At 39.7% G+C, this 25,935-nt stretch overlaps 1 protein-coding gene across 2 annotated transcripts; it reads right to left on the minus strand.

The window, feature by feature from the left end:
• Positions 1 to 502: 502 nt before the first annotated feature.
• LOC139714804 (ADP-dependent glucokinase-like) lies at positions 503 to 25,247 on the minus strand. Of its 2 annotated transcripts, none has more exons than XM_071626469.1 (5): positions 24,882 to 25,247; positions 9,930 to 10,120; positions 3,638 to 3,734; positions 2,241 to 2,377; positions 503 to 1,413 (listed from the first exon to the last, which is right to left on the minus strand). In XM_071626469.1, the coding sequence occupies exons 1-5, from the start codon at positions 24,941 to 24,943 to the stop codon at positions 746 to 748; spliced, it is 1,155 nt and encodes a 384-aa protein (XP_071482570.1). In that variant the 5' UTR covers positions 24,944 to 25,247; the 3' UTR covers positions 503 to 745. The 2 variants fall into 2 exon arrangements, with proteins under 2 accessions (XP_071482570.1, XP_071482564.1); XM_071626463.1 differs by having other exon boundaries at positions 24,688 to 25,247.
• Positions 25,248 to 25,935: the final 688 nt, after the last annotated feature.

The following is a 25,935-nucleotide window of genomic DNA, read 5'->3' on the forward strand; positions in this document are numbered from 1 at the left end:
TATCAAGGAGACTGTCCAGTTGGTTGAAGGGTGAAGCAGTTACAAATTTACATGGTGATTAGAGTCAAATGAAATATGATAGTACGACAAAATAACAACTTTCAAGATGAATGAATTCTACAAAGAGTTGTCTGTATGAAAATGGAAAAATTTCACTTGCAATGAATTTACTGCACTGTTATTGATCATCTTAACATGATCTTAATCTATCATGACATATATTACTAACTGTCAGAGAATGTAAGGCAGCGATAGAAAGGAGCTGGCGCAAATTTTAACACAATTTGATGAAAACTACATGAAACATCGTACTGTCACTTCCCAGTCTCAGTTATTACATATCAAACAACTTACTAGGAAACAGTCCTAGTAGGATTTCCTATTTCTTTCTCACAGGAAATTGAACAGAGAACTCCAAAATTCTCATTTTGAAACTTGTAACTATAATGCACTGAGAGCGGAAAGAAAGCAATGCTGAGCGAGTGCAATAAGGCAGGCACTGTATGTATAGCGGCCATAGCACACAATATTGCAATGTCTTGATTTCTGCACAGAGTAAAGAATCACAATTATATAGAAATTTGAGTGCAATGATTGCAGATGACAGTCAACAGATCAGTGATCAAACATAAAATATGGCACAATAATGTTGAAAATTAGATGTCAAGTATTATATCTTATTCACAAAAATACCTCAATCTGAATAGAGAGTTCACATCTGCTGAGATGTTATTGCTCAAGTCCCCTAAATCTGCACAGACAGGCCAGCTGCTGAAATATTGTCCCCACCCCCTGCAGTTCGATACACCTTGGTGCACACCAGGACGGGGGCCACACAAATTTCATAGTCTTCCTCCTTCCAACACGAAACGGGCCGATCCTCTTGAAACGGAATTTTGCGGCTGCCCTGTTCCCTCGATACGGAAAAGGAGTCGTCCATGATGATTCGCGAGCGGGCCATGTCCACTTCCGATGAGGCACAGACGTGGCGGTGTGCGGTCAATGACGCCTTCGCAGCAGCCGACATAGTGTTGCGCCAGATGGACCCATCCACAGTGAGGATGGCCTGAAAGGCTAGCGTGTGAACGTGAATGCGGGTGATGGGGCGCTGGCCAGGGGTGCGAGGGAACCCCTTGAGGGTGCTATAGACGGAGCGCATCTGGTCCAGGACGGTGGCAACACGAGGGTAGGGGTCCGAGACGAGGCTCATGTTTCCATAATTCAGGAGGCTGAAAAGGTTGGGTAACTCCTGCTCATTCATCCCAAGAGAGTCGGAGTAAAGGAAGATGTATTCCAGCAGCTCCTGCATCATCTCCTCCTCAGCAAAGGAGGCTAGCTCCAGGTGGACTGGGGTTGTAGCTGGGAGGCTTCGCAGCATGTCCTGCAGGAGTTGAAGCCTCTCTGGTCGTTCACCTGGAGGTTTGAAACAAGAGGTGCATGCTGGGTAAAGGGCTAAGGTGATGGAACAGTTACAGTGCACACAAGGTCAACAGTACATTCACCACTTTGTTTCATTCCCATAAGGCTGCGTTCACATAGAAGTATACTATTCGGGTATTCGGGCTCGTTTTTCGAGGGCACGCGAATAGCTTGAATCGAACGATAGGATTTTCTCACACCGGTTCACATAAGAGGGCACTATTCGAAAGTACGAATAGCTGCGAAAAGTATAGCAAAATGGGAATTGAGCTTGTTCGATTTTCTTGCAGCGTATACCGTCTCTCGTTTATGAAATAATGACACTTTGGGTCTGGATTTGCCCTTTAGCAAAAATAAGCATGTAGACTGACATTCTGATGCAGTTTAGAAATTGTTAATAAGATTTGCTGGGATGTAGGAGGAAGAAATCCTCACTGCATGGGATGGTGAGTTGACGGTGCGGGCGGCGGTGTATTCGGTGCCCGAATACAGAATAGCGAATAGCGAATACCGAATACTTCTATGTGAACGCAGCCTAACCCTACTAAACATTAAATCCCACTAAATTCATACACTATGCTCTCTTGGTCAACAGCACCATAGAATTGTCTTAATCGTGTTTACCTGACCTAGATGAATAAAATGATTACAGCACTTCCCCTGTGCTTCAGACAGACATAAAATTAACAACTAAAAAGAAAAATATGTCACAATTTTATAGTTGCTTCTTTATAAAGTTCATAGTAGCACATAACTATGATCTGATTTGGTGCTCATGCTGAATTGACAAGAACAGAAACCTGGAAGAGAAAAATATGTACCTTTTTTGAAAGGAAAGTTGTCCATCATTTGCAGACCACCAAGTACCACAGCTTTTGGGTTAAATTTCAGTAGTTCTTCTTGGAATTCTTCAAGTCCTTCCAAGAAAGGATTATACACATCACTGTGTATGATGAACCTAAAAGACAGTTTTGGGGGAGAAATGGGAATAATAAAAAGAAAACAAGGGCAAGAAACATGGCAGCAGTTGCCCTAGGAAACAAACTTCATCAGTGCATCAGTGATTTATGAGATTCATAATTGTGTACTCTGAACATCCAGGGTCACAATTTATGATGCTGTACATGTTTATATTCACAACAGGCATAAATCAGGGTTGAACATTTATAATAAGCACAGCAACAAGATATCCGTCAAAGGTGGGTGAACTGAGTCAACTGTTATGAGGATAGCACAGTTGTGCCATGGCAGAAAAACAGAAAGTGTGGTCTTCCGAATACTCAACATTTCTTCTTGAAAATGCAGAAATTAGCCCAAATCTCGAAGGAACATAGGTATTGCACACATCTGTTTTCTAACATGACAATGTGTTGATTAGGTGTGACATCAAATCGTGAGTTTGTGATTAGCATCTTTTAGCAAATTCCACTGCAAGTTCTGGCCTACTTTAACAAATTTAGAGAAAATCAGACATAAGAGAATAGTGAGTGATTCATTACAGTTGGCCACAAAATAAGCAATGTATTCATACCTACAAATTAATTGCATTTATGATGACATGGCCTCCTCATAACCATGTTCACATTGGCTAGCACAAACATCTTTATTAAATCTCATGTTTTTACAGGAATTCTAGAAGGAGCATTTAAATGTTTCTTACAAAATTGTTCCAGAAAAAAGTGGAATGACTCAGCAATGAAGAATTTGTACAATACAGGACTTATATGACACTGAACGAATTATTTCCAGAGATACTGGTTTGTATACAACAGAACTGGGCCCCATTTCATAAAAAAGTTGATATGATAACAAGTCTTGCTGGAATGTCAATTGTCATGGTAATGTCATGAATGGAGCTTCCTGATTGGCTGTTGCTATAGGAAGTTGTCATTCCAGCAAGAGTTGACATCCAAACATCTTTTATGAAACGGGGCCCTGGAGTGCTGCCTGTGAGGCCATGTGATTGTAATAACTGATAGCATTGTTTTGTGAAAATATGTTAAATTTTAGAATTCTGCAACTTCATCTGATTTTAACAAAACTTTCACTATTCTGTTTGACTTAATATACTCCCATTTTCAAAGCGATACATGTAAGTGCAGAATTTCCCTTAAAACGAAAGTTGCCTAGACGTACCATGTGTGTCAAGGACTTTCAGAAAACCTAGGGATGCAGTAGATAGAATGTATCACACTCCTATCTCTTCAAAGCTGGTTACCTGTTCGCTCTTGGTGAGGTATATCTGCCAAATTTTTCTCCTGTCTTGTATTCCAAAATAAGATGTACATCATCCTCCTCCACCGGGTCACCTACAACTGTGAGTTGACCAAGATTGGAAAAAAAAAAGGACAAAGAAAATTGGGGTATCTATTGAGTATAAAAAAAGAGCATTAATTCACATGGTAACTGTCCCGCTGATATTCCATCGCTGGTACACGTGTTATCTTCAAATGTTCTCATGTCAAGCATTGGGTTACCAGGCAAAGATACATGTAATCTGGGGAAGAAAAGGATTTCATATGCTTCTCAGAAAATGTTTGACACAGCATCAGGAAAACAGTGAGCATAGCAAATACCATCCTATCTCATTTTGCACATCATCACATTGTTGGCTTAAAGTTTACAGTATTCTTGATTTCAGCCAGCGTCTGATTCTGTAACGCCTCAGTCTGCATTAGGTTTTTTGTGACCTGAACAGGAATTCTGTTCCCGGAGTTAATAATCTGTCATTCTTTATCCATGAATTATAGGCAGCTGTTCATGATCTCAACCCTGAGGGCTCCTGTCACCACCAGAGCGTATCTCACTTATATTTAACAATTATCGAGTGAAAGATTATCACCCCCTCACTCCCTTGAATATATCCCTCACTTAAGATCTACAGTTGTATACACTTTTGCAGAAAGGCCTCTTCCTAAAAGCTCTCTGTAGATATTTTACATCAATGCAGGAAACATTCTAACCCTACTCTCGCTATGCTTCTACTACACTGACATGTGACACCAAAATCCACTTTAAAATGCCATCAACAGGATCTGGCTTAGCCCATATCATGCAATCAATGCCATGGGGGGAAAAAACTATGATAGGTCAAAAAAGACGATATCTCATGCGAAACAAGGCATCGAATCTCACAAAAGCTACCATAGATCATGACAGAGAGAGAAAGAGATAGAAAGAGAAGGGTTTCACACTTCTTTGTAGTAAAAAAAAAACTACACACATTCAGAAATCATTTCAGTACTTCATCACTTTGAAAACCAAGTTGAGTCACCTTTCTCCAAAACACAGATCTTGTGCCATACTTAGTCGATCATGGTCTGAAGGTGTTTTCTAATCAAGTTTTGCTCAATTCTGGGCCCAATTACAGTCTGAGGGTCCGACTACTTAAACATGATTGCATGGAACTTTGCTTTCAATAGTGTTGTCGATAACAGAGTTAAGGGTGCACACAGTGTAAATACTATTGCATGTACAGTGTAAGTGTATCAAGAGGTCTATGCATATTTGAGTACATTGTATCCGATACAGGCTATGGAGTTTGTGCCATTAGCTGTCAGTATAAATTTGAATCAAGTCATTGCCTTGTCTGAACACTCTGTAACTTTCAAACATTGTTAAGCATGTATTAGAATATGTAATTAGGCTCTACAAACGAGTTCTTTTCTATCAGTCTGAAACCCCAGAGAGATAGAGGAGGAGGAGATGGAGGAGGAGGAGGATGACAAGATGAGGGATGAGGGAGATTTACGTTGAGAGCATCTCTGACCCGAGATGTTTATCAGTAGGTGTCTGCTATTTCAGCTAGAGGAGGGCATCTGATGTGAGGTGTCAGTGTCAATACACACTGGCAGCTTAAGAAGATACTTATCTTTCTCTGGAAGACCTGAGGCAGTCCCAGGGGGAATCTGGTGGGAAGGGCAGGTATCTAAAGGGAAGAGCTATAGCTGGGTCACACCATGGAGGTATAAAAACACCTCTTTGGTCACACTGGTAATAGGTTCATGCTGAGCCCGCTAAACTTCAAGCTAGCTTGAAACTTGGCGTATTTTGATGAAAGTGGAGCCTATAGGAACATAAGGGCTGCAAGCTCAAAATAAGGACAGTGTGAATGCTCTAGCAGTTGACTAACTTTGCATTGTCATAGATGCTTGTCAACCTAAGACTTGCATATCTTAACTTGCATATCTTGCAAGTTAAGAAAACAAGGTGCAAGAGGTTAATGAGAGCACTGAATACACATACACCTCTTGCTTGTTTATGTCCCAAGCAGGAGTCTCACATGACCAAAAGACCCCCCCCCCACACACACACCCCATCTCCGAATTCTGTCAGTAAGAGGTGAGCGAGGGTTGACATGGACAACAAACTACCAATGACCGATGGAATAATGAATAAAAACAAATAAATATCAGAGGTTTAAACAAGCAAGGTGTGTTTGTGGTTTCGGACATTGGAAAACATAGCACTGCACTTCAAATTCACAGGCTTGTAATCAAAACTCTAGAATAAAGGGACACTTACTGGGCTACACACATCAAGAGGCTACTGACCACAAAACCCACTGAAATTTCATACAAAGGTTACTGGTATCAACAGCAGATGGAGCTGATGACAGATGATTATTACCTCCGCCAAGGGAGGAGGTTATGCTTTCGTGACCGTTTGTTTGTTTGATTGTCCATGTGCAAAATAACTCAAAAAGTTGCAAACGGATTTGGATGAAACTTGCAGGAAAGATTGAGAATGACACAAGAACTGATGATAAAATTTTGGCAGTAATCCGGAAACTTTTATGGATTTTGTGAAGGATATTCGATATATTGGCAGATAGGGTCAATGAACTTGACCCTACCTTGGGAGTTCAAGCTGTGTATTTTTGAGGTTTTCATACGCACACTAAAGTGCGTGCTCTACTGCGAGGCACGTCACGCAGCTGAGGGTTGATGATGTAACAAAAGCCTTCAATATTTGGGAATTTGGATGATTTTTAGCATACCATACATACAGTGTATGGGTGAAAATCACTGATCTCTTATAGAAGAACAGGATTATTGGTGGAAATTAGTTGCTTGTCAGAGGTCTGCGCTCTCAGAGTGCTTTTCTAGTTCATTATGAATATCTGCTCAGACAGACCTAATGAGTAATTTGCATGGACATGCAAACTAGAAAGGCAAAGCACATTACTGATACCACTGTTTATCAAAGATGTTTGAGCCTCTCTTTGAAAAACCAAGACTTGAATTCAGATCTTTTTGTTTCTTTTTCGTTGCCAGCTCACTCACATCTAGCAGGCAGAGAAGAAATATACTGTAACATTACACAACCTCCCATTTCCTCACCATTTCATGTAAAAGATGTTTGACACCCTGACAAGCACACACACCATGAAAAAAATAAATAACATTCAAACTGAGAGATCAAATGCCTGACAAGACCACCTCAACAACTGGATATAGATCTTGGGCATTTCCCATTGGCCAACATGCCACCGACTTGTTCAGAAAGAAACTAAGGCGACAGACTACCTAAACAAAGTGTCAACCCAGTGCAATCAAGGATCCAAAAACTAATGAAATTGTGGTAAGGATTTCTCTCTCCCTCTCTCTCTCTCTCTCTCTACGGAGCTCTTCCACCTCATCAAATCCACATTTGCGCACTCTGCCCTTTATGCCACGTCAGAAGCCGTGGAGTGTTTCCGGCCCATCAATCTTCCGATATATTATTGCCCTGCACTTTCTCTTCTTCTCCCGCCTTTGATAAAATGCCAGCGACAGAAAGAGCCCGGCAAAGGGTAAAAATGCCAGGTAGAGAGTTTATAAGTGAAGCGCTTGTCTTAATCGCCCGCTGTTACCTCCTAATAGGAGGCAAATTCAGCTCCCATCAATTTGAAATTAGAGTCTGATTGGAAAGGGAGCATTCTGCTGCAGAGAGGTGCGGATCAAATGACTTTACGGAAGCACAAAAAAGTAAGAAAAGTCTGCTGGAATTCAGGAGCACAAAATGAAAGAGGCATCTGATGAGAAGACTTTAGAACCAAATGACGAATGGAAATGTAGCCTGCAAACTACAAACTTCAGAAGATATTTCATGGTTGGGCATGTCCAAATATGTAGGTACAGAGGAACGAATCAAATACACATGCCTCTGAATGTACTCTTTTGAAACTGTAATTGCTTGATTTCTATCAACTTCTTATTTTTTTTACTGCTTCAAAATGTATGTCTTATTTCAAGCCCAGCAGCAGATTTGATATGAATTCATATGCTGTTTTTTAAAGATAATGCTAACATTACAAGAAGTGACCTAGAGAGGCATTTTAACTAAAACTTAGCACTACAGAGATCAATTTGGATGTCAAGCAAGATGAAAGCAATAAAACATGCTTTACATTTCAAGCAAATGTGCTTAATCAGAGTGATTTAATGCTGGGAATGAAAGATGTCCTAGCTGAAAAATGATTCTAAAGGCAACATTAGTTACAGGTTATCTTTTATACCATTTAATTATTACAGTGAGATACTACAGAGAGGCTTAGCATAGGTAACTGACCTAACTACTGCTTGGGAAATGATGACGATCTAAAATACTAGTACAACATATTCTCTATTGCAGCGCAGACCATGGCATATGTGATGGAATAGTATGACTATCATTCACACCTAAAAAATGAATGGCAGGACCTATCAAAATGCACAGCACATACTGCACTTTTTATTACTGTAAAATCCAACATTTGGTTTGAAAGTGGAGTCACCATTCTGAGAAAGTATGTGGCAGAGCCAATAATGCCAGACCACATTCAAATCCTACATATCATGAAAGTTTTTTTGTTTTTTTTTTTGCCTTGCGATCATCAAAGGCATGACTGCTTGGTGAATGAGTAGAATGATACAACGTGAACTACTGTGTAATATGAACAAACTTTAGCAGAAGACAGTTCTGTAGCAAAACATATATATGACTTCAAAGAAATGCCACCATAATATGCATAATTGGCTCTGGTGTCTGCTGCATGTATCTACGGTTCCAAGACATTTGCTCCTGTGACAATTGCTCCCGTGATTGGCGTGAAATATCTGCATGCTAAGCCAAACATGAAACTTACCCACAAACATAATCCTACAGTTCTGGATTACTCTTTCCAGGCATACACACGTACTGAGATTGCTCAATTTGAAACACAAAAAGCAAACTTGCCATCTGAATGGAAACTGGAATCGCTGAGGGTGATTTGAAACTTATTTACAATCATGTTTCAAATGACAATCCGGAGGTGTTTTTCAATCACGTTTCGCTATTGAGCAACGAGACTAGCGTGTGAACATAACTTAACTCCAATCGTGTTTTCGCGGATGAAGACTACAGTGAACTTCCAATCACTCCAGCAGAAAAACGGCTAAAGAGTGTTTGATGGGAACTTGGCAAGAAGCCAAACCTTCCCTCCTCGCTCTGAAATTCAAAAATAACACAATCTGCAAAGTAATTCCTGCGGTGTGAATGAAAATGATTTGAATCATAATTACAATCATGTTTGTAATCGTGTTTCAAACTAAGCAAACTCGGTACGTGTACAAAGGCCCTTTGTAGAGTTGAATTCATTTAAGAATGTGAAAGGGGTCCATCACAACACACTCTGGAGGAAAACTTCAGCAAATTACCACAATAAAGGCATTGAATAAAGGCAAAACCCAGCTGACTTTCGAAGATTTTCTTGGGAGGGAGAAAGGATTGTACCGAGGCGCCACCATAATTGCAGCTTCTCAGGCTAAGCTCCATTAGGTTTAGCAACAACCATAATGACATCTCAGTAAAAATGCATGAGCAATAAAAGGCAGTCCCTGGAAAATTCTTTATGTGGGTTGCCTAGCTTTTTGTTATCTTTCTTATTTTTTAACAGCTTCTTCTTCTATATTTCAAACAACTCTTTCGTCAACAGGGGATGACATTAATGGAAGGAAAGGCTGGAAAAATTTGGATTCTCTTTCTCTCTTTTCTCTTTCTTCAATTTGGCTAATATATTTGATGGAAAAGGGAAAGCGTACAAAACAAGACGACACCGATGATAATCCTGAAACACATCCCTTGGGGGAGTATGCTCTGGAAGAGAGTAGAACACAACAGAATAAATGCAAGCAAATAAGCTGACGCATGCGATGCCAACTAAAAGCTAGAGTTCCGGTTTCACTTCTGACATAAAAATGCACCATGAAGAGGACATGCGATTCTCATTACAAATTCTAATGATGAAAGAAAATTGATGCAGAATGATCATTACATTTTTCATCATCATCATCTTCAATAAATCAACCTCTTCCTCCCCTAAATCCTCCTCCTCTACCTCCTCCTCTTCCTCTCCTCATCCTTGTCATGCTCATTTAAAAAAAAACAAAAAACAAACAAACAAAAACAAACAAAAACAAAAACAAAAACAAAAACAAAAACAAAAAAACACTGTCATCAGCAACATCATCCTTAAAAATAACATGGGTCTTTTCATAGTACTGTACCTCTGACATGCTGGTGAAACTTTGTCAGGGTGTCGGGTGTGGCACGTCCGCCGAGCAGCACATCACACCCCTCAATGGCCAGCCTGTTAGCGATGACCGCCGCATTGCCTCCGACAGCCGACATGGCGCCAGGCTGCCTCTGGGCTAGCTTCACGGCACGACGAAAGACCTCTTTGTTGTGGACATACCGTCTGTATGTTGGGACAGGACAATAAACACAAGCAGTTATAAAGGGTGATGGTCACAATTTCTGGGCTGCCAACATTCACCAATCAAGAGAAAGGAAGTAAAGTTTGTGTAATACACCTGTACATTCATCTCAATGGGCAAAAATAATTCCTGAATCACAGAGATTTTTTAATTTTCTTATTCAGACATGAAGAGATAATGATAATGAAGTATTCAGGAAGGCTCCTGCAGAATCTTCTTCTATTTATTTATCTATCTATCCATTCATCTATCCATCTATCTATCAATATATCTATTTATCTATTTATTCACTTAATCATTTGTCTTATTTTCACAGGGTGGCTCCATGGGGGCCTTGCATAAACAAACATTTTACAGGATATATATACAAACTACTGTAAATGCACAAATCAATCACTATCAGCAAAAGTGCATAATATAAATGCAGGATTTCACTATTAAGTCTTCAAAAGAAAAAAAAAGATTGGTAATAATAAACAAACAAACAAACAAACAAACAAACAAACAACACACTCCACTGATTACTTCCAATGCCAGGGATTTATACAACAAATTATGAATCATTATAAAGCAGGTGATTCTCTTAAAATCCAAAATTAGCAGTGCATATTGATATTGGTATCTAAACTATCAGAGTCTCACAGTCATGACTGTGCGAGAGAGTGTTGGCTGAGGACATGGCACTGACAACGTACACTGAGTGCAAACACATGGCCCAAAAAGAGGCAGATAATACACTTGTAACTCAGTGTGAACATCTGGTTCATTTTGTATGTTAAAACTGGCTAACATTACAACAATCTTCAACTCGGTGTGATACATGTATATAATCTGTATGCATCATCATCATCATCATTATAATCATAAATGCATTCTGTTTTGGAAAACACACTAGGATGAGATTCATGCATTTCCCTGCTGCCCCCTGCAAGTCTACAATCAGATTACAATTCCCAAGGCTGAAACACTCAACTTGTTGATCATGATCATTATACTATGTTTATCCCTTTTTTCTCTCTCTCTCCTTTGGTACAGTGGACTTCCATTAAAACAAAGTCCTCTGGACCAGCAGTTTTCTTTTGTTATATCAAAATGGTTATATTGTTATAATGGGAGTGCACAGTAACAACTCTCAGTTCACCAAAGCATTTCTGTTCTTTAATTTCTATACATTCTGCAGTGCTGTACCACACACCACAGATAAATAAAACAAGATTAAGATGACACCCAGTCAGATGCCGAGACACAAGATTGTCTGTACAATGTGTATACATGTACAAGTAAGGCAGTATAATTCATGATACTGGGGCAAGAGCAGTAAATGGCTGATCTGAAGCTATCTCAGACATTTTCAGCATGGCTACTTGGCAAGCTAATGGACTTTATGCCAATAATTCAGGCTACTATAAAATGAGACACCTGCACACATGTGTGGTAGAGATAGCCACTTTTGTGGCAATTTATGACACACTGGGGAGTAATGTGTGTTCTATTTTGCATGATTGGAAGACAGAAAGTGATTGCATGGCTGCCATGGGGGATGCAATCAATTTTAAATCCTTATGGATCCATTCATTTTTCAACAGGGATTCTGAAAAGTATCCTGGCAACAGCAGCCACTACAGGTTGTTGGTCCACATATAACTTCCGCTGATCAAGGAACATATTCATAAAGATTGGTAAAAAAAACCCCCAACATTTTGAAGATTGAATTTTGTTTTACTTTATCAACTGGAAAATTACACATGTATTAAATAGCAAATAACAAAGCAAAAAGCTGAATGGGTAACTTTGAAAAATTGGTTAAAAAACTATATGAAGTGAGAGATGATTGCCACCAATTTGCATGCTAAAAAGTTGATAAAGGCAGACCAAATCTAAGGTTTACTGTCTTTCACAGCACTTTGTTATGAATGAGATGAACAGAATCAAAGTAGAGTAATATGAAATGATGAGCAATATCTGAGAAGAGGTACAGAAGAAACAGTTTTGATTTATCTCTCAGTCATCTTGCATGCAGAGTTTTGTCCTTTCGACTATTTGAGGCCCTCAGAGTAGACATTTTGGTCCAATGACACGCATTGAATTCATGCACAAGGGAATCAGCCACATTTGTCGTAGATAATGCGTAATAATATTATATCCTTGGTACAGCTTCAGTAGATTTATGAAGAGAAGCTATTGCTGATAAATGAAAAACTTAACAAACCAAACCTCTTAACCCGCTGAGGATGAGTCCCAAGTATACTCGGGCAAGTATCTATGGGAAATGTGTGTTGTAGCAAAATCAGTTTGTCATCGACGGGATAAGCAGTCACTGCCTGAAACACCTCTTCCCTGGTGTTCACTGAATGTCATGTAATGATAGATGACATGGTGACATTTGAAACAGAGTCATCACCGCCAAGATATTTGGTGATATTCACACCAGTCATTCAGTGCCGCACCTAAAGGCAAATAACCAGGAGCCATCCGTTTTACCCCATATAATTGGGCCATCTGCATGTATTGCCACGACAAACTGAAATCAGAACACTTCTCCAGATTCTTGCCCATCTCCAAAATTTGCATCCAAATTGATGCCTGGGGTGAGAGGATGAGGTTCTCCCCCCTGCTTCCAAAAGAGAGATCACGAGAGAGATGGAGCAGGAGGAGGGGGAGGTGGAGAGCGGAACTGACGACGGCTGCCTGTCTGGCTCAACAATGTTATGGGCTTTTGTGGTGTCACAAGAGGGTACGGACACGTCTCCGCGGCAACACATCAGATGTGTTCATGCATCCAAAATGAGTTTCAGTCTGTCCTAAGCCTGCAGGACGAGGAGCGGAACTCTCAGCTGCAGGGGTTTTGTTAACTTTTATTTTGTGTTTTCGTGGGCAGCACTTGAATGGTCCTCACGAGGTGAAACCAATAGTCTTTGCAGTATTACATTGGCAGCTCCATACCCCATGCATAGATGCCCTGCCTGTACAAATTTCTTATCCGTTTCTTTTTTCTTTTTTGCTTCCTGGCCTCCAGTCCAAAACCGGAGTTGTTGTTGCCTCAAATGGATAGTACAGTTTCAGCTGAGATGGGGTGTCAGGTTTCTAATGTTTTTTTCATGTTGACTTTTTGAGAAAGTGAAAAACCTTTCATGAAACATGGAAGAGGGTATAATTCTAAGAGGAATTCAACATTTATTTGTTGACAATTGGTTTTGAAATGGCTGAGTTATCCAAAACAAAGCAATCCTACTAAAAGGTAGGACCCTGCTCTTAGTAAGATCGCTTTGTTTTACTGTATTTCTGGATATCTCAGCTATTCCAAACCCGATTTTCATCAAATAAACTATAAATTCCTCTTAGAATTGTATGTTCTGGATCATTTCATAAAGTGGTTTCTAAGTATCTCACACAAAGTTAAAAGCTGAGTCCTCATCTCAACTACTACTATACCACCCCTTTAACAACAAGGCGAGAAAGTAGACTGCCTCAGTGATTAAACAGGAAATTCCATCCTGATATCATGTTGCTTTGTATCAAATCTACTAAATCTCACACCTATGGTGTGAGTCTCTCACCCTATTTCGCAGAATATGCGAACGTGGCTCGCCGTCAACCGAGTCGGGAATGCAAACGTGGCATACAAAGAGTTTAATAATGAGAAGCCCGCTTTTATGCAGATCTCAGCCATGTAAATTTTTTCCTTATTTGTTTTGAAGGCTAGAGTATACCTACATGGCTAAATCTTACAGCTATTTTCCTTTCTGAATAAATCATCCAAAGAGGTCTCCAAAAATTCTGCCAGCTGATGTCATGTCAGTCATACATGTACATTTTAGACTCATTCACTCTTGACTAAAATGCTAAAAATGTCTTGCAGGACCATATATCCGTAAAGAATAGATGAGAATTATGCAAGTAAAATTGTATTATATGAAAGTGTGTGCAAAACTGTTCTAATATCTAATTCCAAAATGAACAAGCTCAATGGGGGGGGGGGGGGGTCCTTTCCACCACACCCCCTTCAGTTGCTTTGCTAAATGGCAGTTTTTTTACTCCCAGCCAATTGAGAAACTTGGCATTTCTGTTGCTAACAATATAATCATATAAGCAGATCAGTGAAAATTTGGGTAGAATTAAACACAAGAAGTTTATAATTGTAATAGTTTAGGGATCAAGACAAATTAGCAACTCTGTGTGATGTAGGTATTAAATTGCATAGCTTTTCACTTAATTTGTGCGCAAAAAGTCACCACTTTTCATCTTCTCCAGAGAACATTTTTCCACAGACCTTTTCTTGGTATGTAAAAAGAGTAATACATTTTTGCTTGTCTTCCTATAGCAAATACTTTCTGTCTGTGCCCAAATATTTGAGGGGGCGGGGTGGAAATTAGTGAAATTTTGTGAACAAACTGAATGAAGAATTGCTCATTTTCATGTGTTTGATTCTTATCATTGGGACATAAGGGTGATTTTCAGCATGCGTGCATGTGTGGAAGTTTGCTGCTTGGCAAAGTTCTGAGCTCTACCAGTGCTTTTCTAGTCTACGTTTAAATAGCAACACAATTATTCCAGAGAGTGTTTATGTAGTTTGCTAATGCAAATGCTGTGAAAAGCTGCTGACACAAAATACACTTGTAAAAAGTCCCCCTGCATTTGAACATACAAGTCTTATTGCTGCCAGCAGAATGACAAAATCGTGAATCTTCAGAGACTAGAATTTCTGCTGATGTAATACCCTGTGGGCAGATTAGTTCCCCATGATTGCATTTGACTGCACAGATCTGTTGGAGAAACCAATATTGAGTGCACACAATTGCAGAAAATTGCTCCACAATTTGTGTCCCGTAGGCATGGGTAGAACAAAACAGCATCACGAGTGCACAGCAAGAAAACAAAGCATCAGATTCCTTTGCAGCACATGTATCATCACCACTGTTATCTTCTGCCATAGGGTGCATTTATCAACTCTTTTTCTCGGCAGAAACAGGTTTTCCAAACGGCTTTCAGGGAATTTTTACGAGATGATAAACGCAAAGCTGTTTTGAAAGCCTTTCTGGAAAGCCTCTTCGAAAGCCACAAATTTGTGCTTTCCGAAACAGGTTTCCTAAACAGGTTTCCAGAAACCTGTTTCTAGAAGCCTTTTGAAGCGAGATAAACGCAAAGCTGTTTTGAAACGGCTTTGTATTGCAGTTACGAACCATGCACGCCTTATATGACCTCTTCTCCTCGGGTCGAATTGCGCAATGCAGCTGTGCAGTGACAGGCCAGTTATCGTGTTCGCGAAGAGTTGATAATCGCAACTATTTTGGAAGCCGTTTCTAAAGGGCTTTGGAAACGGCTTTTGAAAGCTGTTTAAACAGGGGAAAGATGATAAACGCAGCCATAGTCATGACAGCAACCACACACGTCTTTGTGTAAAGATAGGACAATGACTCTGTAAAAAGAGCTTCAATATCCATCTATATGCTCCTATCAAAAATTCAGTAATACAAGAGGAACAATAATTCTGATTCTAAGTTCAGGATCCTCATTTCATTGATTGCCACTGAAGACACAAATGATAAAGTTCTGAATCAAACAGACTTGGTAAAATGTTTGATACAGACTTTGTCTCTAAAATCTCATAAATGATAGTATGCCCACATCAGCGCCTTTTCATGTGAACCAGAAAGGCATTGTGATGAAGATAGTGTAGATGTCTTTTATATGTGTTCTGCGTTTATGATTCCCCTATAGAGGTAATCGGAATGAATTGCATATCATAACTGCACCTTTTTGAGTATCATGAATCAGAATTTTGATTTTTTTTTGGTGTTTATATAGATATATATCTAAGTGAGTCAGGCCGCAACCATGTCTTGCACTGATCACATTTCAAAATGCTGCTGATCATGGCCCCAAAAGTACTTAGCATAAACGCACCGCACCCTTAGATCACTGTTGATGCATCTATTCTCCACGGAGATGTAAGATTTATTTTTGAAAAAATCTAATGTCTAGATGCTTTTTGCCAGTAAGAACGTGAAACCACGAATGATGCTGTGGCTAGTAATTGTGAATTCCTCTGTAAAATCTATCCAACCCAGAGACTGATAATATTTCCTATAAAAGATGTGAGTTGCAACTGATCGACCATTGCTTATTTACGTCGATGTAGGGCAATTTGTCAATCAATTGAAATGAAAACATCTCGACAGAAGAATTTCATGAATTTGAAGAAAAGATATGAGTGTCTACATTGTTGCACAGCATCAATACATGGATGACACACAAGTTCAAGTGAATACATTAATATTATGAAGTTTAGATTTTATGGAAGCCCCCTCCCCCATGTTCATTTTGAACAGAAGTAAAACCCTCTCTTAAAAAGCACAACAAAATAAATACTGATTTCAGTCAAACAATTCAATTTTGCTACACTAAGGGTAACAAGTGACACAACTTTATTTTCAAATTTCCTGTGGCTGCTGTCTGTAAACCATGCCTCTATGCATGGTGATAAACTTTGTGAATAGTGAACTTCACATATTCTCACAGCTGGCAGATTAGAACACAAAACAAAGACAAACATTACGGTACTCTTCCAGAGGTGTTGTTCTTATTCTCTTTTGTTGTTGTGTGTATTTGAAGGTCCCCTCTCCTGCAATTGAATTTCACTTCCACTAAATTGAATCTTGCGTGGCACGAAAATTCAATATCACTCTTCAGAGACAGCAGGGGCCCCCTCAGACTGTTCTTATCCAACTCTTCCCTAACCCATCTACACTTTAATACAACCCCCCTCCCACCCCTTCCATCATCTCTGATTTGATTTTGTATGTGGCTGAAAAAAGAAGAAAGTTTCATGGTTGGGCAGAGACGCATTCTAGCACATTACTCCCGGAGTACTTGGTTCTCAGGGCAACGTGTCATATGGTGTAAACAGTGCATTCAATCAATAACACGCACAACATAATGCAAATATGATGAGGTACCAGTAATGCAGATCCCCCCCCCCCCCCCACTCTGCTGGTTTAAACAGAAAAGGAGAAGGAACAAGCACAACGCTGAGATTGCAATTGCCAATTTGTGTCTGCCTCCCAGCTAGCAGCCAGGCTCAAGATATCCCCAGCTTGACATCTGCAAAGCTAAAAGAAAACCACATTAAAAAAAAACAACAACAACAAACAAATAGAAATAGCTGTACAAGTTGGTAAAAGAGAAAGGAAGATCTGATGATGACTGCTAGAGCATCTCCTCTTAGATTGATAGCCAATCAATCATTCCTCCCTCCCCTTATGATTGGATCAGAAGAGAATTTTACATGTGTCTTCTCTTTCCAAGTCATCTTTGATGGCTCAAAATTGTTTTGCCTGTATTAATTCACCTCTTAATCTGCACCACCACCCTAAATGCACTCTTTTTCCAGTTGCATTTAATAGTTGCCAATATTTGTAGCCTTAGTGAGATTAGTAAGTAGTTTGAGTTCATGCCATCCCATTTTGGTTCGACTGTGATTGGAAGAAACGAGAGTGATGTGCCATCGGATGGGAATTCTTAAATTGATCTTGAACTGGTTTGGTGAAGCTGTGTGTCCAACACCTGTCACATTCCAGTCTTTGCTACTGAGCTGGTGTGCTACCTTCTGTGCGGTTTCATCTTTTGAACTCCAGTTAGCTTTTGCAGTCTCCATTACAGGTAGTGGACCTGCACTCAGGAAGAAGAGATGGGATTTATTATTTTTGCTAAATCTTCTAAATGTCTTTTTTTTCGTATTCTTCTTCTTTTATGGTATATGTATTTTCAATCTGATTGCTTTATTGTAAAGTGCCTTGAGAATGAAAAAAAAAAATGGGGCTGTAGAAATTGTATGTATTATCATTATATTATAAATGGTCATTGGCCCGTTGCATAAAAGTTACAATTATGGTAACTTTGCCATCCAATGGTAACTACCATGGCAACAGTACTCATCAGCCAATCAAAATCAAGAATTCCATGGAAGTTACCATTGGATGGCAAAGTTACCATAATTGTAACTTTTATGCAACGGGCCCCTGGTCTTCAGCTTCACACTCAAGTCACAAATTTTTTGCTGTACTGTAGGTAGAGTTTTAACAGCCAGATAGCAGTCTATCACAGGCAGCACTTTCTGGTGCTGGCAGATATCAACAGCAATTACTGCCTGCAAATTTAATTGATTCCCGTCCATTTGCCTTCATTGGATTTAGATTGAAACAAACTGATGCTAATGAACAAGTCTGTCCGGCTGGCATATGATGCTAGCTTTAGAAGCTTCCATGTACCACAGCAATCAATGCAACAATGCATGGAGACTCTGGCTACAAAGGCTTGAAAAGTTCATTTCTCATAATCATACATATATTGCCGGTACCAGTACTCTGATCACTGAAAGGACTCACATCAGTTTTTGTTGTTGTTGTTGTTGTTGTTGTTGTTTTGCATGAGAAATACAACAAATTCATGTGTTTGCATCATACACCAAATAAGATTACACTGAAGATGGAGGTACAGTGTATTAGAACTAAAGTGAAACAAGCAGATTTATGAAACATGAAAGATGTAGAATCTGTGGCTTATTTCATATTTTGGGGGGCACATGTGTCTACAGATAAATTGCAGTATTTACAGGTCTGGGACCAGTTTTGTGTGCATGTATTTTATTTGTTGCTGGTATTCTTTTAGTTTTAAAATTTTACTACCACTGCACTCTAAATGGGTCAGGGATTCATTTCAAGCTTACTTTAATGCAGTATCCACTGTAGTTGACAAGGATCTTTAGAAATCAAAGTTAGGAATAATGATGAACGACTTTGGCTGAGGTATGCTTTCCTCACTTATCATAATTATTAAACACTCCTAGGACATCAAGAGTTGCATGTTTGCCTGACTGGGCCATGGTGTTTGTGACACTGCTGCTGTGTGCACTTGTTTTCACATTTGCACTTCTTGGTCAGCAAGAAGATTCATGTCAGTATCTGAGCACTCCTCGACTCCAAACAAATTTATGTAGGTACACTTTCATGGGACATGACTAAAAACAAGCTCTTCTCAAAGTCTGAAACCCCTCGTTGTCTTGATAGTCATCACAGAATCATTCTAGTGGCAGTCACAAACAAAAAGATTGAAAGGCTTAGCCGTGGACTTTGGAAATGTATTTCTCTAAGGTGCTCCAAGCAACCACAAAAGACTTTGAGCTTTCAAGGTCACAAATAGCTGCTGGCACCACGATAAAATATAAGTACAAGTGTATAATGGCTGTAGTGCAGGCCTTCACTTGACAATGCCTTTCTATGAAGTTCAGTATTCTTCTGTGTGATTGCTGCAGGTAATAATTGTCTTAATACCATCTGTGTCAACAAGATAATCAACTTGACATAGAGGACATTTTAATGGTACAGCTATTAGAACATGAAAATGTCTTGAACAATCCAGAAGCACACTTTGCATTCCTGAAGTATAAACTTCGTATAACCAAGGAAGTAGTAGGCTCGCCTAGTCCCTCCTTGGTATAACACTAGATCTTGAAAAACATTATCTGCTCCATATCTTTCCCTCCTGACCTGCTAGAAATTCACACACTTCACCAAGGAAGGTCCCTGCTTCACCCCTACTCTTCAATGGCAAACATCTGCCCAATGACAACTTCATACACCAAATTTTCTGTGCCACTGAAACTCAAAGCTCACCTGATGCCGAGCACTACACACGCATGACTGACTGCTCTACGATTAAACCTGACAGAAAGAAAAAGACAGCTTTTTTGCTGACTCACTGTCACAATTAAAACACCCCCCCCCTACAATACCACGACCCAGAGTCCTTGTTCTGAATCCCTCTTACTTAAAGAACTTGTCTTTTTATCGCGGCCCTTGGTCACAGATGCTGCACTAACTGCAAAGAAGAGAGATGCTCTTCCCAAGGGTTAAAAACAGAAACCAAAGAAATGGTATAGCATTGGTGGGGATGACGACTGGGCATTCAACTTTTTGTGAGATACCAAGAAAGCACTTATAAAATAATACAGAGCATACCATTCTAAGAGGAATTCAAAGTTTATTAAGTGAAAATCGGTTTTGGAATGGCTGAGACATCCAAAAACAAAATAAAAGCGATCCTGATAAAAGTTGGGTCCCACCTTTTATAAGGATTGCTCTGTTTTGGATATCTCAGCCATTTCAAACCCAATTTTCATCAAATACAAAATGCTGAATCCCTCTTGGAACTACATGCTCTTTCATATTTCAAATGAGGTTTCTCATTATCTCACCACAAAATGTCAGAAACTTGAAGCAGGTCTCAACCATCATTTCTTCTCCACAAATGAGAAACAAGATTGTCTCCATGGATTTTCAGGTCGGCTATGTGTCTGTCTCTCCTGCAGATAAAGTCCGTAACCTTGGGGTCTACTTTGACCAGTCTATGAGGGTGGATAGGCATGTTTCGCAGGTATGCCAGACTGCTCACTTCCAGCTTCGTAGCATCGCAGCTATTGGACCTCTCCTTACAAGGACGGCAGCAGAAAGCATCATTCATTCACTCATAACATCAAGACTGGATTTTTGTAACAGTCTTCTAGCTGGCCTTCCATCTGCCACATTGAACAGACTTCAAGCAGTACAGAATGCAGCAGCACGCTTGCTCAGCGGGCTGAGGAAGTACGATCACATCACCCCTGTCCTGGCTGAGCTGCATTGGCTTCCCATCAAGAACAGAAATGATTTCAAGATCTTACTGCTCACTTTTAAGGCCATTCCTGGTCTGGCCCCAGGATACCTGTCTTCCCTAATCCAGCGACGGCAGCCTCGCCCTGGCCTTCGTTCATCTGTCCTTACTCTCCAGGTGCCCATCACACATCTCAAGGGATACGGAGACCGGCATTTTCCTCTATTGCTCCTTGCCTATGGAACTCCAATCTTTCCTCCGTGAAATTGACATACTGGATCACTTCAAAGCCTCACTCAAAACTCACATTTTTCACCGGACATTCAATCGCTAACTGTCTTGAAGGAGTCTGCGCCTTGGAATGTTTCTATAACAGATATACAATTGTATGGTGCCATACAAATGCTGTGGATCATCATCATCAACCAAAACTATCCTTCTAACACTAGCACTCAAGCTCATCACTGGCTAACACTGGGTGAAAGAGAGGGCTGGTAATAAACTCTTGTTTTAGAGTGAAGATTTTGTAAGTCTGTCTGGTTTAAATAGTAAATGAAAAATATTTAGAGTGATCTGTAATACAAATTGTACCACAATGTGTCAATATCAGACAAATGAAAACAAAAATAAGTATAATGAAATGGTATTTTCCAGTAAATATTTTGTAAGTCTTTCTAGTTTATAGTGACCGCAAAATATATAGTATGATTTGTGATACCAGTGTGTCAGTATGAAAAAAACAAAAAACAACAACAACAACAACACAATGGTATTTCCAAAATAAGCCTAACCAAAAATCTATAGCTCACTGTTCACACATGAATTTGTATTATCACAGTGTGTATCTGCCACCCACAAGAACAAAAAAAAAAAAAAGAATAAATGTTAGTAACCATGTCCATGGCAACTTGTTTTGATACTAAAGTTACCCTTTTTAGATAATCTACATTAAATGTTCTTCTTTTGGCACATTATGGTCTTTGCCAAATTATGTACTGGTACAAGCCATGCACATAAACACTATACTGATCAACATGTTCCTTCACAACCTGCTTCACAATGACTTTGGAATACAAAGCCATTTCTTTGAAATGCCAAATAACACAGAGCAAACACAAGACACTCCACAACGGAAAAAAACAAACAAACCCCAAAACCCTGGACCAAACCCTAGGTTCCATGAATATAAAGCTGACCCTACACAGCCAGAGCATTGATCTGTATTGTTACTGCTTGAGTACACAGCTTGTATTGACCGCTCTAAATCTAACCATGGCAGAAACATGTAACCAGCATGCCCACGTGTGATGCTCTCTCATAATGCGTCCGAAATCAATAAAATGAAGCTGTTGAGGTTTTCTTCTTCTTTTCTTTTTTCAACGAGACATAATGTATGTATTCAACCTAAAGTGGTTCAACACTTTTTAACCTCTTTGGAGTTTCATCTGTTGTATAAATGCTTATAAGGTTAATATCAGGTAGAGCAATGGTAAGGTGTTTTTCATGACTGATTTTCTTGACACCACTGGTTAACTTGCGTGCAAATTTGTCTCCAATGGTATGTCCATCAATACCTTACAACACCTTTTTTATATTGTTGAGCTAGATTACAATATGAAACAGCACAGTTACAGTTGTATATTGTTTGTGTATGGGAAAATTCTTTAGAAAGTTTAATTTGATTTAAAAAAAACCCACTTATATGCTAGTAAAGATCTTAAAATTCATTACTTCAAGACTTGCATGAAGGACTCAACATTTCATACAATTCTACAGAACAACGTCAAGAGAAACAACAAGCTAAAATTATCTCCACCAAGCATTTATCATTGTCTCACCACGAAAAGGTCACGTTTGCCTCCGCAGCCAGAATAGCTGATTGTTTAAGATGGAATGTCTGGGCTGAGATATTTCAATTAAAGAGATTGCAGCCCTGGGAGAGCTAATCACTATGCAGCATTTTACCTGTTCCAGACATTCTCCATCCCACGCACATTACTGTTACTGTCGAAGAAATGCTTGCCCCAGGTTGTGATCATGCCTGTGACATTAACCCGTTTAGGACGATTTGATTTTGCTACAACACGCATTTCCCATAGACACCTGCCCGAGTATACTCGGGACTCGTCCTCAACGGGTTAAAGGCTGGTAAAAGGCTGGATATCACACAATCAGATTTTTTCTTTCTTTTTTTTTTTCTTGGCTTGTTGGAGGTGGGATGCTAAAGGTATGAAAACTTTTGTTTATGTCATGGAAAATTTGCCAAAAAAAAAAAAAAGGGATAGAAAAAGGCATGAAGATTCTCAGTAAAGCTTTCCATTAGCAATACCAGCATGCTCCATCAAATATGAAAATAAATCACAGTATTGTCCCTACCATGAAATTAAAAGTTTTTTTTTTCTTCAGATTAACTATAAGCCACAGAAGCAACAATGAAATACTGTAAAAGTGGAAATTTTCGTGGTGTTGAAATTTTCGCGCATTTTGTGCAACCAGAAATTAGCACAAAAATAATAGCACGCTAATATTTTTGCATGCCATGTTCCCGTATTTACTGCCTTGATTCTGCGGTATTAAAAACAAGTGAAACTCTTCTTGCTGGGTCGAGCAGGTAAAAATGGTTGCGTGAAAATATCTACTTTCGCAGTATACATTTTTCCCGTCGTAATAACGTTTGCTATGGAATAACATACGTAAACATTCAGGTAAGAGATAGAGGGAGCAAGGTGACTGGACAATCCAAGCTGCCTCCCTTTCTTGTGCCATCATTATAGTTCACCTCCTGTATGACTTTTCATGAACACTTAGATGAATTCTCGACAATCAAACCTTTAATTTTGATTGTTTCATGCTACATAACTGCCCATGTAACATCCATTTCCTTCTTACACTATGATAAAGATTGATGCTACTATTTCAACATTAAAATGATATAGGCCTACATGTGTAAATAAACAATTAAAAAAAAGAGATTCCTGATTGAAAAAACAAAACAAATACTTAATCACAGATATTTGTCAATGAGAGAGAATGGGTAAAACTTTTTGATGCACTGTAATTCTGACTCTTAGATATCATATGTATAAATGAACGATTTTGTGTCATGAATTTTGCAAATTGTTAATTCAAGAAGACCCAGGTGTGTATCAAAATAAGTAAAAAGTGCAGAGGGCCGTGGGGTTGTAAACCACTCACAATTATTGCCACATCACACATGATGCACGGTGTCTTTCTTGATGGGGTGTTTTGTACCTATTGACATTGCAAATTTTGTGGGAGTGGCTATTATGTTGATAATCTAAAAACTTTAGGAATGACAGAATTAATTTCACACACAAGGCTTGCGGTCAAGGAAACAGTGTAGGCCTAAATGCCAGTTTAGCTGTTAAACAGAAAATCTACAGGAACAACAAAACCTAGGCCCAGGGTACTGCAGCAGTACAGCTGCAGGTCTAGAACAGCCCATCCGCCCTCTCAAAAGAGGGAATGAATTTATATCCAAATGTAGAGAGCTAGACCAGGAAATAAACTTGCTCATTGAGTAATTTAAACATGCACGCAGACATCATGCACACTCAGCTATCTATTGTCTCTGATATGTAGGCCTGCAAATACAAAATTAGCACTGCAGAGTAGATGTGGTGAAAGAAATCCAACAGCTAAAAACAGTGTGCAATGATTTCTCTGTAAGAATTTCTCTTGGTAGGCACCAAAAACAACAGACTTGACCTTGACCGGAGCCCGCCCGCAGAGCTCGAGGCGCGAGGGGAATCTTAAAATTTGTGGTGCATGAATGCCGTGTGTGGCTGCAGAGCCAGAGATTGCTATCGCTCGTGGACTGCACTTGACGTTGTCGTTGGGATTGAAAACATTAGTCATTACGTCAGCATTTCGTACTTACTCAGAAGCAGCTCCGTGTGAGAAGAAGTAAGCAAAAATCTCGGCTAGATCTTTGGAAGACCGAATCTCATCGACGTGTCTTGCTTCTGGAGGTGGTTCTTCACCCATCTGATGAAATAGATCCACCCCTCTAGCGAAGGCGTCGCGACAGAGGCTGAAGCCGACAGCTACCCGTGCTCGAGGGTGGAGATTCACCTTCTCCTCAGCTCGTAGCAGGTTGTTAAGAACAATTTGCAGTCGCTTCGAGAGCTCATCATCGTTGTTCCGTTTATATAGAACTGCAAACAAGATAATGGCAATAGACAGAATACTGCCAAATGTTAACAACGTACGGGCCATTTCTCATACAACTTCGCCTCTCTAGGCAGTGTTCTGTGATGGTGGGGCCTGGAGATCGGACACTAACACACCGTACTGCCGCGGACCACCGGGGATGCGTCGATGATTGTGGGGTACGGTACCGGGTGGTTCGCTCCCTAGCTGCTCTCTCGAGTTGCCGTCGTGTTGGCTAGCTGTATTTTATGGGTTGGTGTGGAGCACCACTCGATGCGTGCACGTACATGCATGCTGAGTCTTGGCGTGTGTTGTATACCAAGCGCACACGCTCATTGCTATTGAACCGGTGCAGACCGGTGATCTGAGAGAAAGCGTACGTGGCAACTCGCTTTTCGAAGAGCGCCAGCTTTGAGCCAGGGTGTTTTGTTATCCTCAAGCTTTCGGGATACACTGGAATGCCGACATTCTTCATTTCCATTTTAAACGTGTACAGTGTATAACAAACAGAATAGACCTACTTGATTAATGTACAGATGAACCAATTTTCACATCACACATACTTTACACAAACTAGTGAACACGGAGGGATGTAGACTAAGAAAGAGGGTGTTATCAGTGTCATAATGAAATAACATCAATACAGTTGCCTGAAGAAACATTGGCAATGTAATTATTCCATTCAAAACACAAACTTAGTTTCGTATATCAAACAACAATTCATATTATTTTATGCAGTGGTCTAACGCTAGGGAACGGCCGGGGCAAGGGGCCGTTGCAAAAAAAAAAAAAGAAAAAAAAAAGAAAAAAAAAGGCAAATGGTGTTCGACTTTAAAAGGTAGCAGCTGGAGTGTATAAAAAATAATATTTATATTTCTTTATCAATTAATATATTTGAAGAGTTTGTTCGCAAAAAACCGATAAGTCCATTTTTGAAGATTTTGAAGTATGGTCTCTGTCATAAAGTACAAAATGA

The sequence above is a fragment of the Diadema antillarum genome, unplaced genomic scaffold (genome assembly GCF_040938485.1).
Source record: "Diadema antillarum isolate AM-2024a unplaced genomic scaffold, OU_Dant_1.0 scf00000045, whole genome shotgun sequence".
Classification (NCBI taxonomy): domain Eukaryota; kingdom Metazoa; phylum Echinodermata; class Echinoidea; order Diadematoida; family Diadematidae; genus Diadema; species Diadema antillarum.